At 46.0% G+C, this 14,753-nt stretch overlaps 1 protein-coding gene and 1 pseudogene across 1 annotated transcript; one reads left to right on the forward strand and one right to left on the reverse strand.

Moving 5' to 3' along the window:
• Positions 1–3,811: 3,811 nt before the first annotated feature.
• LOC129465963 (large ribosomal subunit protein eL33-like) lies at positions 3,812–4,939 on the reverse strand (annotated as a pseudogene).
• ZNF556 (zinc finger protein 556) lies at positions 4,940–9,123 on the forward strand. The gene is made up of 2 exons (XM_063620682.1): positions 4,940–5,149; positions 6,028–9,123. Exon 2 carries the CDS (start codon positions 6,200–6,202, stop codon positions 7,082–7,084), a length of 885 nt encoding a protein of 294 aa, XP_063476752.1. The 5' UTR covers positions 4,940–5,149; positions 6,028–6,199; the 3' UTR covers positions 7,085–9,123.
• The last annotated feature ends 5,630 nt before the right edge of the window (positions 9,124–14,753 follow it).

The following is a 14,753-nucleotide window of genomic DNA, read 5'->3' on the forward strand; positions in this document are numbered from 1 at the left end:
CTGTCCCCTGTGATCTAGTGTCAGCTGTTAGATGAGATCACTGCTCTGCGCAAAGGCCTGGAGTCATTCAGAGCCAAAGCCAAAGTCCTTACTGTGGCTGATGAGTTCCCCACAAAGTGATGTGCCTCACTTCACGTCACTCGACCCCCCTTGGCTGTCACTCCCCATCCCCCTCTGTCCAGTCACACAGGCTCTGGCTGTGCCTGAAAAAGCCAAGGCCCACTCCTTCCTTAGGGCCTAACCTCTGGCTGTTTCTCCCACCCAGAACAATTTTCTCGTTTCTATGTTTTTTCATTGTATACTACATTCGCCATGATTGATTTAAATTGGATCACTTCTGAAAGCTTCTCTTGTTGCTAATTTCAGGGAGCAGATGACATTTTACTATTTTGGGTTGGGGCCATTGCCTGTAATCCCAGCACTTTGGGATGCCGAGGCAGGTGGATCAGTTGAGGTCAGGAGTTCGAGACCAGCCTGACCAACGTGGTAAAACCCTGAGTCTACTAAAAAATAATAATAATGATAAAAATTAGCCAGGCATGGTGGCACACACCTGTAATCCCAGTTAGTTGGGAAGCTGAGGCAGGTGGATGGCTTCAGCCCAGGAGTTCAAGGCTGCAGTGAGCTCTGATTTCGCCACTGCATTCCAGCCTGCGCAACAGAGTGAGACCTTGTCTCTAAAAAATTTTCTGGCCAGGCGCGGTGGCTCACGCCTGTAATCCCAGCACTTTGGGAGGTCAAAGCAGGCAGATCGCCTGAGGTCAGGAGCTTGAGAACAACCTGGCCAACATGGTGAAACCTCATCTCTACTAAAAATACAAAAATTAGTTGGACGTGGTGGCACACGCCTGTAATCCCAGCTACTCGGGAGGCTGAGGCAGGAGAATCGCTTGAACTCTGAAGGCGGAGTTTGCAGTGAGCCGAGATCACGCTATTGCACTCCAGCCTGGGTGACAGAGCAAGACTCCATCTCAAAAAAAAAAGGCCGGGCGCAATGGTTCATGCCTGTAATCCCAGCACTTTGGGAGGCCGAGGCAGGTGGATCACAAGGTCAGGAGATTGAGACCATCCTGGCTAATGCGGTGAAGCCCTGTCTCTACTAAAAATACAAAAAATTAGCCAGGCGTGGTGATATGTGCCTGTAATCCCAGCTACTTGGGAGGCTGAAGCAGGAGGATCACTTGAACCCTGGAGGCGGAGGTTGCAGTGAGCCAAGATCGCACCATTGTACTCCAGCCTAGGTGACAGAGCGAGACTCTATCTCAAAAAAATTTTTTTTTCTAAAGACTGTGACACAGGATAAAGAATATATGACACACGGAGGTTGCAGTGAGCCGAGATCACACCACTGCACTCCAGCCTGGGCGACAGAGCGAGACACCGTCTCAAGAAAAAAAAAGTATATGACATACGCATATATACAGTTAAATGTTATTTCGTCATAATAAAGAAGGAAATCCTGCCATGGCGACAGCAAGGATGAACCTGGGGCACATTATGCTATGTGAGACAAGCCAGGCATAGAAAGATGAATACCGGATGATCTTACTCAAATGGAGAATCGAAAAGAACCAGATTCCTAGAGGAAGAGAGTAGAAGAGTGATTGCCTGCGGCTGAGGGGCAGGGGAAGTGGGGAGAGATGTTGTCAAAGTGAAGCAACTTTCCACTGTAAGATGAATAAATTCTCTACATTCAGTGTACAACATGGTGACTGTATTTAAGGATACTGTAATGTACACTTGAAATACACTGGGCTGGGCGCGGCAGCTCGCGCCTGTAATCCCAGCACTTTGGGAGTCCAAGGTGGGGAGATCACGAGGTCAGGGGTTCGAGACCAGCCTGACCAACATGGTAAAACCCCGTCTCTACTAAAAATACAAAAATTAGTTGGGCGTGGTGGCGGGCGCCTGTAATCCCAACTACTCAGGAGGCTGAGGCAAGAGAATTGCTTGAACCCGGGAGGCGGAGGTTGCAGTGAGCTGAGATCGTGCCACTGCACTCTAGCCTGGGTGGCAGAGCGAGACTCCGTCTCAAAAAAAAAAAAAAAATACTAAAAGGCCGGGCATGGTGACTCACGCCTATAATCCCAGCACTTTGGGAGGCCAAGACGGTTGGATCACTTGAGGTCAGGAGTTCAAGAGCAGCCTGGCCAACAAGGTGAAACCCCATCTCTACTAAAAATATAAAAATTAGGCATGTTGGTGTGCACCTGTAATCCCAGCTACTCGGGAGACTGAGGCAGGACAATCGCTTGAACCCAGGAGGCGGAGCTTGCAATGAGCCGAGATGGCCCTACTACACTCTAGCCTGGGGCGACAGAGCGAGACTCTGTCTCAAAAAAAAAAAATGAAATGTACTAAGAGTATAAATCTTACCTGTTCTTACCATCAGATTTTTTAAAAAGGTAGCTGGTGACAGATGTGTTAATTAACTTCATGGCAATCATTTCCCAGAGTATATGTGTATCAAATCATCACCTACACCTTAAATGTATGCAACTTTTACTTGTCAAAGACAAAAAAACCTACGACACAGGAAGTGATTAGAGACAGAGGGGAAGAGGTCTGAGGACTGAGTCTTAAATAGATTTTGGGAGACTGCAGGATCTTGTGTGAGTGTCCCATGAACTGAGTTCAGTTCCCCAGTGCTGTGAGTTTTACCCATCCTCATGTACACATATGTGGTTTGTTTTAGGACACAGTGGTCTTTCAAGACGTGATTGTGGATTTCACTCTGGAGGAATGGGCCTTACTGAATCCTGCTCAGAGAAAACTCTACAGAGATGTGATGCTGGAGACCTTCAAGCACCTGGTCTCAGTAGGTAAGGATGGCATTATTTCTGTATTTAGTTATTAGATAATAAATGTTTTGTGTGGTTGCAGTGGTTCATGCCTGTATTCCCAGTGCTTTAGGAGGCTAAGGCAGGAGGATCACTTGAGGCTAGGAGTTGACAACCAGCCTGGGCAACATAGCGAGACCTTGTCTCTACAAAAAAATCAAAAATTAGCCCGGTGTGGTAGCATGCTCCTGTAGTCCTAGCTACTTGGGAGGCTGAGGCAGGAGAATCACTTGAACCCGGGAGGCAGAGGTTGCAGTGAGCCGAGATCATGCCACTGCACTCCAGCCTGGGCCACAGAGCGAGACTCTGTCTCAAAAAAAAAAAAAAAATAGAATAAATATTTCTTGCTCATTAAGCCTATTGTAAGATTTAGAATGTAGAAGGGGAATACATTGGTTAATAAGACAGTTATAATCATTGATGTCCTGGACCTAAAATTCGGTAGCTTCTCTGTGATAATAAAAATCTACCTATCGATCTGTACTTTTCTTTCTGTCTTGTTGAAAAGACTTAGGGTCGGCCAGGTGCGGTGGCTCACGCCTGTAATACCAGCACTTTGGGAAGCCGAGGCGGGCGGATCATGAGGTCAGGAGTTTGAGACTAGCCTGGCCAAGATGGTGAAACCCCGTCTCTACTAAAAATACAAAAAATTAGCCAGGTGTGGTGGCGGGCACCTGTAGTCCCAGCTACTCGGGAGGCTGAGGCAGCAGAATCACTTGAACTTGGGAGGCAGAGGTTGCAGTGAGTCGAGATTGCGTCATTGCACTCCTGCCTGGGCAACAGAGTGAGACTCTGTCTCAAAAAAAAAAAAAAAAAGAAGAAAAAGAAAAGAGTTAGGGTCCTTTTGTGTTACCAGTGCGGTTATATATTGGGGACACAGAGAGGTTAATTGTTTGAAACCTTGTGTTGATTTTTCTGTGCATTTAAAATTGTCTACCATTTTGACTGCTTGTACTTTTTTTTTTTTTTTTTCACTTCTCATTAATTGAAGTCCTTGAGAGGGACAGCATCACAGGGATTCTGTGACCAATGGCCTTAGCAGGAAGATTGCTTCAGAATTTGGCGTGAATCATGCCACTGTTTCTGTGGGCCTGAATGATCTTTCCTCAGATGATTCCGGTTTGGTTTGGTTTGCCACCAGGAGTCACTGTGTTGTTGTTTGCTTTGTATACATAAGCATGTCTCTTACCCAAATAGAATTCAGTTTCATCTTCAGCATAAACACCTTCAATTATTATTATTATTATTATTATTTTGAGACGGAGTCTCGCTCTGTCACCCAGGCTGGAGTGCAGTGGCGCGATCTCAGCTCACTGCAAGCTCTGCCTCCCGGGTTCATGCCATTCTCTTGCCTCAGCCTCCCGAGTAGCTGGGACTACAGGCACCTGCCACCGCGCCCGGCTAATTTTTTGTATTTTTAGTAGAGACGGGATGTCACCGTGTTAGCCAGGGTGGTCTCAATCTCCTGACCTCGTGATCCGCCCGCCTTGGCCTCCCAAAGAGCTGGGATTACAGGCGTGAACCACCACACCTGGCCAAACACCTTCAGTTTTAAGAAGAGCTGTGTGCTCCCTTTGGTTCTGGAGACCCTGCTTACAGGCAGCCAAAATGGCCTTGGACCACCACCTTCCAGACACATTTTCTTTTGGAAGTCGTGTTCCCTTCAGGCCTCCACAGGCTCCAAGATGGCAGAAAGAGAGCTCTTGTACTTCTTCTTAATGAAGTCAGGCCGGGCACAGTGGCTCACACCTGTAATCCCAGCACTTTGAGAGGCCAAGGCAGGCAAATCACAATGTCAGGAGATTGAGACCAGCCTGGCCAATATGGTGAAACCCCATCTCTACTAAAAATACAAAAAATTAGCTGGGCGTGGTGGCGGGCGTCTGTAATCCCAGCTACTTGGGAGGCTGAGACAGGAGAATCGCTTGAATCTGGGAGGCGGAGCTTGCAGTGAGCTGAGATCGCACCACTGCACTCCAGCCTGGGCGACAGAGTGAGACTCTGTCTCAAAAATAAATAAATAAAATAACATAACATAATGAAGTCATGAAACAATTAAACACCTGAATTACTTCTTTCTTTGCAGATGCCTTCCTCATCCTATTGGTTCACTTTTTTGTTTCAGATAATGAGGCTCAACTTAAAACCAATGGGTCCATTTCTCAGCAGGATACTTGTGGAGAAAAATTATCCCTTAAACAGAAAATAGAAAAGTTCACAAGCAAGAATGCATGGGCCTCCCTTTTAGGAAAAAATTGGGAAGAACGTAGTGTTAAAGACAAGCACACCACCACAGAGAGACATTTGAGGTGAGTGGCACTTAGAAGAAAAAGGCAGTATCGCTGGGCACGGCGGCTAATACCTGTAATCCCAGCACTTTGGGAGGCCGAGGCAGATGGATCACCTGAGGTGAGGAGTTTTTGACCAGCCTGACCGACACGGTGAAACCCTAACTCTACTAAAAATACAAAAATAGGCGTGGTGGCATGTGGCTGTAATCCTAGCTGCTCAGATGGCTGACAGGAGAATTGCTTGGACCCAGGAGGTGGAGGTTGCAGCGAGCCAAGATCGTGCCACTGCACTCTAGCCTGGGCTGGGCAACAGAGTGAGACTCTGTCTCAAAAAAAAAAAAAAAAAAAAAAGATAATTCTGTTAGAAACAATTATCAGAGAACAGCACATATTACTATTGATTTTGTAATGGGCTGTGGTTGAACTTTCTACCAGGGTATTTTGTTTATTCCAGTTTGAAATAATTTCAACAGTACAGGAAACTTACCCTTGTACAGAAAATGGCAAAAATGTTATCCTAATATTCATTAATATATATTAAGGAATAATTAGCTGGACGCAGTGGCTCATGTCTGTAATCCCAGCACTTTGAGAGGCCAAGGCAGGTGGATCACCTGAGGTGGGGAGTTTGTGACCAGCCTGACCAATATGGTGAAACCCCATCTCTACTAAAAATACAAAAATTAGCTGGGCGTGGTGGCGTGTGACTGTAATCCTAGCTGCTCAGGAGGCTGAGACGGAGAATTGCTTGAACCTGGGAGGCAGAGGTTGCAGTGAGCCAAGATTGTGCCACTGCACTCCAGCCTGGGGAACAAGTGCAAAATTCCATCTCAAGGAAAAAAAAAAAAAGAAATTATTAAGGCATAAACCATTAATAATGTGCTGCCCATTTTTAGCAGAAATCCAAGGGTGGAGAGACCATGTAAAAGCAGTAAAGGTAATAAACGTGGAAGAACCTTCAGAAAGACTCGAAATTGTAATCGTCATCTGCACAAGAATCATCGTACTGGTGTAAGACGATATGAATGCAGTCAGTGTGGAAAACTCTTCACCCATTCTTCATCCCTGATGAGGCACAAAAGAGCTCACTCTGGACAAAAATTATATAAATGTAAGGAATGTGGGAAAGCCTTCAGTCGTCCTTCCTACCTGCAGATGCATGAGAAAACTCACAGTGGAGAGAAACCCTATGCCTGTCAGTCTTGTGGGAAGACATTTCTTCGTTCCCACTCTCTCACTGAACATGTAAGGACTCACACTGGAGAGAAACCCTATGAATGTGGGCAGTGTGGGAAAGGCTTCAGTTGTCCCAAATCCTTTCGCGCGCATGTGATGATGCACGCCGGAGGGAGACCGTATGAGTGCAAGCACTGTGGGAAAGGCTTCAGGTGTCAGAAATCCTTTCGAGTCCATATGATCATGCACGCCGGTGGGAGACCCTTTGAGTGCAAGCAGTGTGGGAAGGCCTACTGCTGGGCAACATCCTTTCAACGACACGTGAGAATTCACAACGGGGAGAAACCCTATAAGTGTGAAAAATGCGGGAAAGCGTTTGGTTGGCCCTCATCCTTACACAAACACGTGAGAACGCACGCTAAAAAGAAACCTGTGAGTGGGGGCAGTGTGGGAAAGCCTTCCGTGAGGCCTCGCCCCTCCACAGATGTCAAATTGCAAACTAGAGAAAAAGTCTATAAATGTGAAACGTGTGGGAAAACATATGGTTGGTCTTCATCTTTACACAAACATGAGAGAAAGCACATGGGGGAGAAACCTGTAAATGCAGCCAGTGTGGGAAAACCTTCAGGCGGGCTTTGCTCTTCCAGAAATGTAAGAACGCAGATTGGACAGAAGCCCAATAAATGCGAAAAATGTGGGAAAGCTTTCAGTTGTCCCAAAGCCTTTCAAGGTCACATGAGAAGTCACACAGGAAAGAAACCCTGTACATCTAAGTAATGGGGGAAAACCTCTGCAAATTAATTCACAACTGTGGTTCAGAAAATTCACAGCAGGAGGGCCGGGTGTGGTGGCTCACGCCTGTAATCCCAGCACTTTGGGAGGCCTAGGCAGGTGGATCACGAGGTCAGGAGATCGAGACCATCCTGGCTACGGTGAAACCCCATCTCTACTAAAAAAAAAAAAATACAAAAAAATACAAAAAATTAGCCGGGCGTGGCGGCAGGCGCCTGTAGTCCCAGCTGTGCGGGAGGCTGAGGCAGGAGAATGGCATGAACCCGGGAGGCAGAGCTTGCAGTGAGCCGAGATGGCACCACTGTACTCCAGCCTGGGTGACAGAGCGAGACTCTGTCTCAAAAAAAAAAAAAAAAAAAAAAGAAAATTCACAGCAGGAGAAGAATCTCATGACATTTATAAATATGGTATTGCCTTTATCAGGACCTCATCCTAAAAGTGGACCTCTAGCCAATGAATTTGCAGTTCTCTTGCAGATAAAGTTGAGGGGAGAATTCTGTAAGTCCTTTCTCATCTATAGTACTGAAATTTTGATACATAATGTTTTTTTCTTATAAATTACTAATGTTTCTCTTTTCATTTAGAAGTGTATTGTACCCATGGGTGATTTGAAATGTATTTTAATATGCATTAACTTTCATTTTTATATAATTTTTTTGTTACTCAGCGTGAGGCCATTAGACCAATGAAATATTGGTGTTTGTTGACATTTTCTGACTGGCCCTGTGTGTTCCAAGCTGGATATTACTTACATGTTACTTTTATTCTACCTTTCCATTTTACAAGGAAAAACTATTTTTAATGTTAATACTTTCTACTTATACAGGCAAGTAATTCAGCAGCTTTATGCTATTGGTCAGAAAATCCTTATTCGTTTTGCTTTTGGGCTAATAAGTAGTTGGTAGAAATACGTATGTATGTAAAGTCTTGGAGAAGGGTAGTCTCGTAGAAACTATTTTTTTCATCTGTTGCTGTTTGCTCTTTGACCTGGCTTCTGGGTTGGAATTGGAAAATAGATTTTTTGGGGTTTTTTTTCTTTTTCTTTTTCTTTTTTGACACAGAGTCCTGTTATGTTGCCCAAGCTGGAGTGCAGTGGCACGATCTTGGCTCACTGCAACCTCCACCTCCCAGGTTCAAGCGATTCTCCTGCCTCAGACTTCCAGGTAGCTGAGACTATAGGCATGCACCACCGTGCCCGGCTAATTTTTGTATTTTTACTAGAGATGGGGTTTCACCATGTTGGCCAGGGTGGTCTCAACCTCCTGACCTCAGGTGATCTGCCCACCTCGGCCTCCCAAAGTGCTGGGATTACAGGCGTGAGCCACTATGCCTGGCCGTATTATCATTATCTTAATACCTCATTCTCTCAGTATTTCTTGTGCTTCTGTGTTCCTGCTTCCATGACAGATACAACGGTACAACCATAAAAACACAGGGGATTGTGGCCGGGTGCGGTGGCTCACGCCTGTAATCCCAGCACTTTGGGAGGCCGAGGCAGGCGGATCACAAGGTCAGGAAATCGAGACCATCCTGGCTAACACGGTGAAACCCCGTCTCTATGAAAAATACAAAAAATTAGCCAGGCGTGGTGGCGGACGCCTGTAGTCCCAGCTACTCAGGAGGCTGAGGCAGGAGAATGGTGTGAACCCGGGAAGCGAAGCTTGCAGTGAGTCGAGATCGTGCCACTGCACTCCAGCCTGGGCGACAGAGCAAGACTGTGTCAAAAATAACTAACTAACTAAATAAATAAAGAAATACTAAAAAAAAGCACAGGGATTGTTTCCCTACTGCATCACTGAAAACTACCGTGACCTAGTATTGTTCATGAGATAAATCTTACCTTTCCTGAGAAAATGAAAGACGATACTGGCTTATCAGGTACACTCTGGGAATTTCCTGTCACATAGCGCTGAATACAGTCTCTCAGTATGTGTTCAGTTATTATGTTTGGTTATGTATTATTAAAACAAAAGTTTCTGTTTCTGAGAAATATCTATTTACTGTGTTTGTGTTTTCAAAGAAGTTGGATTCTATACAAATGGATAAAATGTTTCTGAGAAATAGCCTATTTAACTGAGTTTTTCAAATAAGTTCTATACTAACAAATGTCAATCTCTGTTTTTTATTTACTGGGAGAATGTATTAAAATATTGAAACTTAATTGCCAAATCAACTTGGTGACTTTAAATATTATACTTCTGGGTTGGGCGCGGTGGCTCACGCCGGTAATCCCAGCACTTTGGGAGGTCGAGGCAGGTGGATCACAAGGTCAGGAGATTGAGACCATCCTGGCTAACACGGTGAAACCCTGTCTCTACTAAAAATACAAAAAATTAGCTGGGCGTGGTGACAGGTGCCTGCAGTCCCAGCTACTCAGGAGGCTGAGGCAAGAGAATGGCATGAACCCAGGAAGACGAGCTTGCAGTGAGCCGAGATCACGCCACAGCACTCTAGCCTGGGTGACAGAGCGAGACTGTCTCACAAAAAAAATTATACTTCTGAATCAATATTACCAGATGCATTCGGATTTAGACATTTTCTTTCTAGTACATTTGTTTCCTATATTATTATAATTTTGTCTAAGAAATTCTTTTTTTTTTTTTTTTTTTCTTGAGACAGAGTCTTGCTCTGTTACCCAGGCTGGAGTGCAGTGGCATGATCTTGGCTCACTGCAACCCCCGCCTCTCAGGTTCAAGGGATTCTCCTACCTCAGCCTCCTGAAGGGCTGGGATTACAGGTGTCTGCCACCACATCCAGCTAATTTTTGTATTTGTAGTAGAGACGGGGTTTCACTATGCTGGCCAGGCTGGTCTCAAACTCCTGACCTCAGGCAATCTGCCCACCTCGGCCTCTCAAAGTGCTGGGATTACAGGTGTGAGCCACCACACCCAGCGTAATAAATTCTTGTTTATTCATAATGGCAAAAACTTAAGTAACAGTTTTATAAATTTAAGTATTAAATAAGTCTAGCAAAAGACATAAAAAGATAACTAATAAAACAAATTTAAACTTTATTGGAGCCCAGTAGCAATGGCTCACGCCTGTAATCCCAGGATCCACCGAGGCAGGTGGATCACCTGATGTCAGGAGTTCGAGACCACCCTGGCCAACATGGTGAACATGGTGAAACCTTGTCTCTACTAAAAATACAAAAAATTGGCCAGGCGTGGTGGCGGGCGTCTGTAATCCCAGCGACTTGGGAGGCTGAGGCAAGAGAATCACTTGAACCCGGGAGGCAGAGGTTGCAGTGAGCTGAGATTGCGCCACTGCAATCCAGCCTGGGCGACAAGAGTAAGACTCCATCTCAAAAAAAAAAAAAACTTTTTAGATAATATCAAGGCAGAATAAAGTATAGTATCAACCATGACAAGGTAGATAATAGGGAATGCAGAATAAAGGATCGGGCTTCAGTGAGTGAGAATCTCATCATGAATTCATTTATACTTCCACCATGTAGTATGTCTTAAATACTGTTTCTTTTTTTTAAATACTATTTCAAGAACTGCTCGTGAGTGTTAGGAAGTAGTGAGCAGTAATACAGAAATAACAGTAGGACCAGGGGCAGTGGCTCACACTTGTAATTCCAAAGCTTTGGGAGGCTGAGGCAGGAGGATCACTTGAGCACAGGAGTTCGAGGCCAGTCTGGGCACATAGTGAGACACAGCCTCTACAAAAAGAAATTTTTAAAAGTATCTGGGCATGGTGATGTGCACCTGTAGACCCAGCTACTCAGGAGGCTGAGGGAGGAAGATTGGTTGACACCAAGAGGTCCGGGCTGCAATGAGCTGCTATCTTGCCACTGTACTCTAGCCTGGATGACAGAATGGGACCCGATGTCAAATTAAAAAAAAAAAAAAGAAACAATAATTATTTCCCATAAAAATGAAAGTATACTTGGCCGGGAGCGGCGGCTCAAACCTATAATCCCGGCACTTTGGGAGGCTGAGGTGGTTGGACCACGAGGTCAGGAGTTCGAGACCAGCCTGGTCAACATGGCAAAACCCCGTCTCTACTGAAAATACAAAAATTAGCTGGCCATGGTGGCAGGCACCTGTAATCCCAGCTACTTCAGAGGCTGAGGCAGGAGACTCGCTTGAACCTGGGAGGCGGAGGTTGCAGTGAGCCGAGATTGTGTGATTGCACTCCAGCCTGGGCAACAAGACCAAGACTCTGTCTCAAAAAAAAAAAAAAAAAAAAAAAAAACAGGCCGGGCGTGGTGGCTCATGCCTGTAATCCCAGCACTTTGGGAGGCCGAGGCGGGAGGATCACAAGGTCAGGAGATCGCAACCATCCTGGCTAACATGGTGAAACCCCGTCTCTACTAAAATACAAAAAAATTAGCTGGGCGTGGTGGCGGGCACCTGTAGTCCCAGCTACTTGGGAGGCTGAGGCAGGAGAATAGCGTGAACCCCGGAGGCGGAACTTGCAGTGAGCAGAGATTGAACCACTGCACTCCAGCCTGGGCAACTCAGTGAGACTCTGTCTCAAAAAAAAAAAGAAACAAAAGGTGTATTTATGGTTCAGCCTCATTTCTGCAAATATTAAAAATTTTAGGGCATGATATATATATATATATATATATATATAGTGTGTGTGTGTGTGTGTGTGACGGAGTTTTGCTCTGTTGCTAGGCTGGAGTGCAGTGGTGCGATAGCAGCTCACTGCAACCTCCGCCTCCCAGGTTCAAGCGATTCTCCTGCCTCAGCCTCCCAAGTGGCTGGGAATACAGGCGTGCGCCACCACGCCCAGCTAATTTTTTGTATTTTTAGTACAGGTGGGGTTTCACCTTGTTGGCCAGGATGGTCTCGATTTCTTCACCTCGTGATCTGCCCGGCTTGGCCTCCCACAGTGCTGGGATTACAGGCATGAGCCACAGCATCAGGCCCATGTCATATGTTTTTATGAGTTTAGACGTTGGCTTCTGAGACCAGGTACTTCATCTGGATTCGAACCACAATATAGGTGTTTGTTTTTAATATCTTTGTGGAATAATTTTAAATTGCCTTATATATTTGGCATTGTCACTTTGCTGCCCCTACACACTGATGGAAAAATTGTGTTCTGCAGAAAACTAGAGTTCCTCACAGGGTGAGGAAGAGTTATGGTCATCTGACAGTTCTAGCCCATTGTGTCTTCCCATGTGCACAGTGATATCTAGGCAAGTCCGCCATGATTTCCTGGTGAAGATAAAATCTATGGATGGTGAGAGAACTAGTCAAGGAATAACTGAAGTGAGCTGCACACAGGGTTATCATTTTGAGTAATGTCCCAATTTATTAGTCATCCTTTAATTAATTTTTATTTTTTAATTAAAAAATAATTTTTAAGTGTAAACTTTTAATGACCTACAAAGCCCAAAATGTCCATTTGATTTTCATAGGTATCGTTTCCATATACTTAGATTTCCAGCAGCTATTAGAAGAGAACGATATGTAACAGCTTTGTGTTTAGTTAAAGGCAAATGAAATCTAGTCTGTGTCCATTTGCATTGTTAATAGTCTTGATAGAGAGCTGGGCGCAGTGGCTTACGCCTGTAATCCCAGCACTTTGGGTGGCCGAGGTGGGCGGATCACCTGAGGTCGAGAGTTCGATACCAGTCTGACCAACATGGAGAAACCCTGTCTCTACTAAAAATACAAAAATTGGCTGGGCGTGGTGGCAGGTGCCTGTAATCCCAGCTACTTGGGAGACAGAGGCAGGAGAATTGCTTGAACCCAGCAGGCGGAGGTTGCGGTGAGCCGAGATGGCGCCACTGCACTCCAGCCTGGGCAACAAGAGCCAAACTCCACCTCAAAAAAAAAAAAAAAAAAATAGTCTTGATAGCACTGCAAAGACTTCGTGTCATTTCACAATCACAGTTAGCTTATTTGATCACTCCTTTCCTACATTCCTCTCATTGTACAAATTGGTACCAGATGGAAAGTGCTGACTGTGAGTTGTCCAGGTTCTTGATGCATTGAACAAAGAACTGAACAAAACACACAAAGCCATGACAGCGCAGATTTATTTAAATGAAAGTACACTCCACAGAGTGAGAGCACTCTAGTGGGCAGTTAAGGGCCGCAGTTGCAATCTTCTTCAGGGTTTTTATAAAGCTACAAGAATTTTGTAACACCCCTAGGTGCCCTTTAGAGAACTCCAATTGGTTACCCCCTATGAAGGATTCACCTGCAACCAGTCAGAGGCTGAAGTGAAGACTTGGCCATGGCCAATCAGAGGCTGAGGTGGAGACTTGGCCCTGTCGAATCAGGGTCTGAAGTGGAGACTTCTATCTTGTTATCACAGGAGTGAGGATGTGGCCTGTTTCTGCCTAATCTTGCCTAGAAGTGGCTGCACCTGCTGTTCCTTTGATTATGCCTTAACTCTTGGTTGTCCTAATTCCCTATTCTCCTGCCTCAAAATTAAAAATTGGGCCTGCAAGTTGAACCTGCATATCTTTGGAGATCTGGAACACTTACGGCTAAGTTCAGAACCAGAACCGGAAGTGCTGAGGAGCTTTCCTTCTAGTCCCGCCCCTCACACTGTTGCTTACGCTTCCAGTTAGCGACTTGGTCGTGGAAAACACCTGCCTGTGGCCAAGAGACGTGAAGTTAGAGCTTTAGAAGCGTCCAAGCCGGGCACAGTGGCTCACGCCTATAATCCCACCACTTTGGGAGGACAAGGCAGACGAATCACTTGAGGTCAGGAGTTAGAGGCCAGCCTGGCCAACATGGCGAATTCCCGTCTCTGCTAAAAGTACAAAAATTAGCCGGGCGTGGTGGCGCATGCCTGTAGTCCCATCTACTCGGGAGGCTAATGCAGCAGAGTCGCTCGAACCCGGGAGGTGGAGGTTGCATTGAGCCGAGATCTTGCCACTGCACTGCAGCCTGGGCAACAGAGTGAGACTCTGTTTCAAAAAAAAAAAAAAAAAAAGTCAGGCGTGGTGGCTCACGCCTGTAATCCCAGCACTTTTGGGAGGCCGAGGTGAGTGTATCACCTGAGGTCAGGAGTTCGAGACCAGCCTGACCAACATAGTGAAATCCCATCTCTACTAAAAATACAAAAAAATTAGCCGGGTATGGTGACATACGCCTGTAATCCCAGCTACTTGGGAAGCTGACGCAGGAGAATTGCTTCAACCTGGGAGACAGAGGTTGCAGTGAGCCGAGATCATGCCACTGCACTTCAGCTCTGGTGACAGAGCAAGACTCTGTTTCAAAAAATAAAAATAAAAAAAAGAAGCGTCCTACTTCCCCTGACAGATCCACTGGGGCCTCCGCAGACAGACTGAAGGCTGCAGGGTGGACGGTGGGATCTGACCCAGGGATGTTGTGTTGGGACGGGAACACACGAGGGGACCGCATGGGACACGATGGCGGTGAAGCGAGGGAACAGACACTCTCACGACGGAGCTCCCGGTGCAAAACAGGAAGCAAGAGAACTTCATGAGACGCCAGGGAGTAAGGGGACCTTTACCATCAGAAACCAAATCAGCCCGTCGCAGACTGGAGCATGGCGGGCTCCTGACTCCAGGGGGCGCCGGGCTCCCACTGTGTGGCCATGAAAAGCACCGCGCCCTGCGGGTTGTTATGGAGCCGTGGAGCTAGGGTGGGCACAGATGGGCTAGAGCACAGTGAGAGTCCGGCAGTATGAAGCTTCTTGCCCAGCGGGTTGG

This window comes from Symphalangus syndactylus, chromosome 17, assembly GCF_028878055.3.
Source record: "Symphalangus syndactylus isolate Jambi chromosome 17, NHGRI_mSymSyn1-v2.1_pri, whole genome shotgun sequence".
In the NCBI taxonomy this organism is placed as follows: domain Eukaryota; kingdom Metazoa; phylum Chordata; class Mammalia; order Primates; family Hylobatidae; genus Symphalangus; species Symphalangus syndactylus.

Bases quoted from the DNA above. Each gene is read 5' to 3' on its own strand.
- ZNF556 (XM_063620682.1), top strand. From the start codon at position 6,200: ATGAGGCACAAAAGAGCTCACTCTGGACAAAAATTATATAAATGTAAG.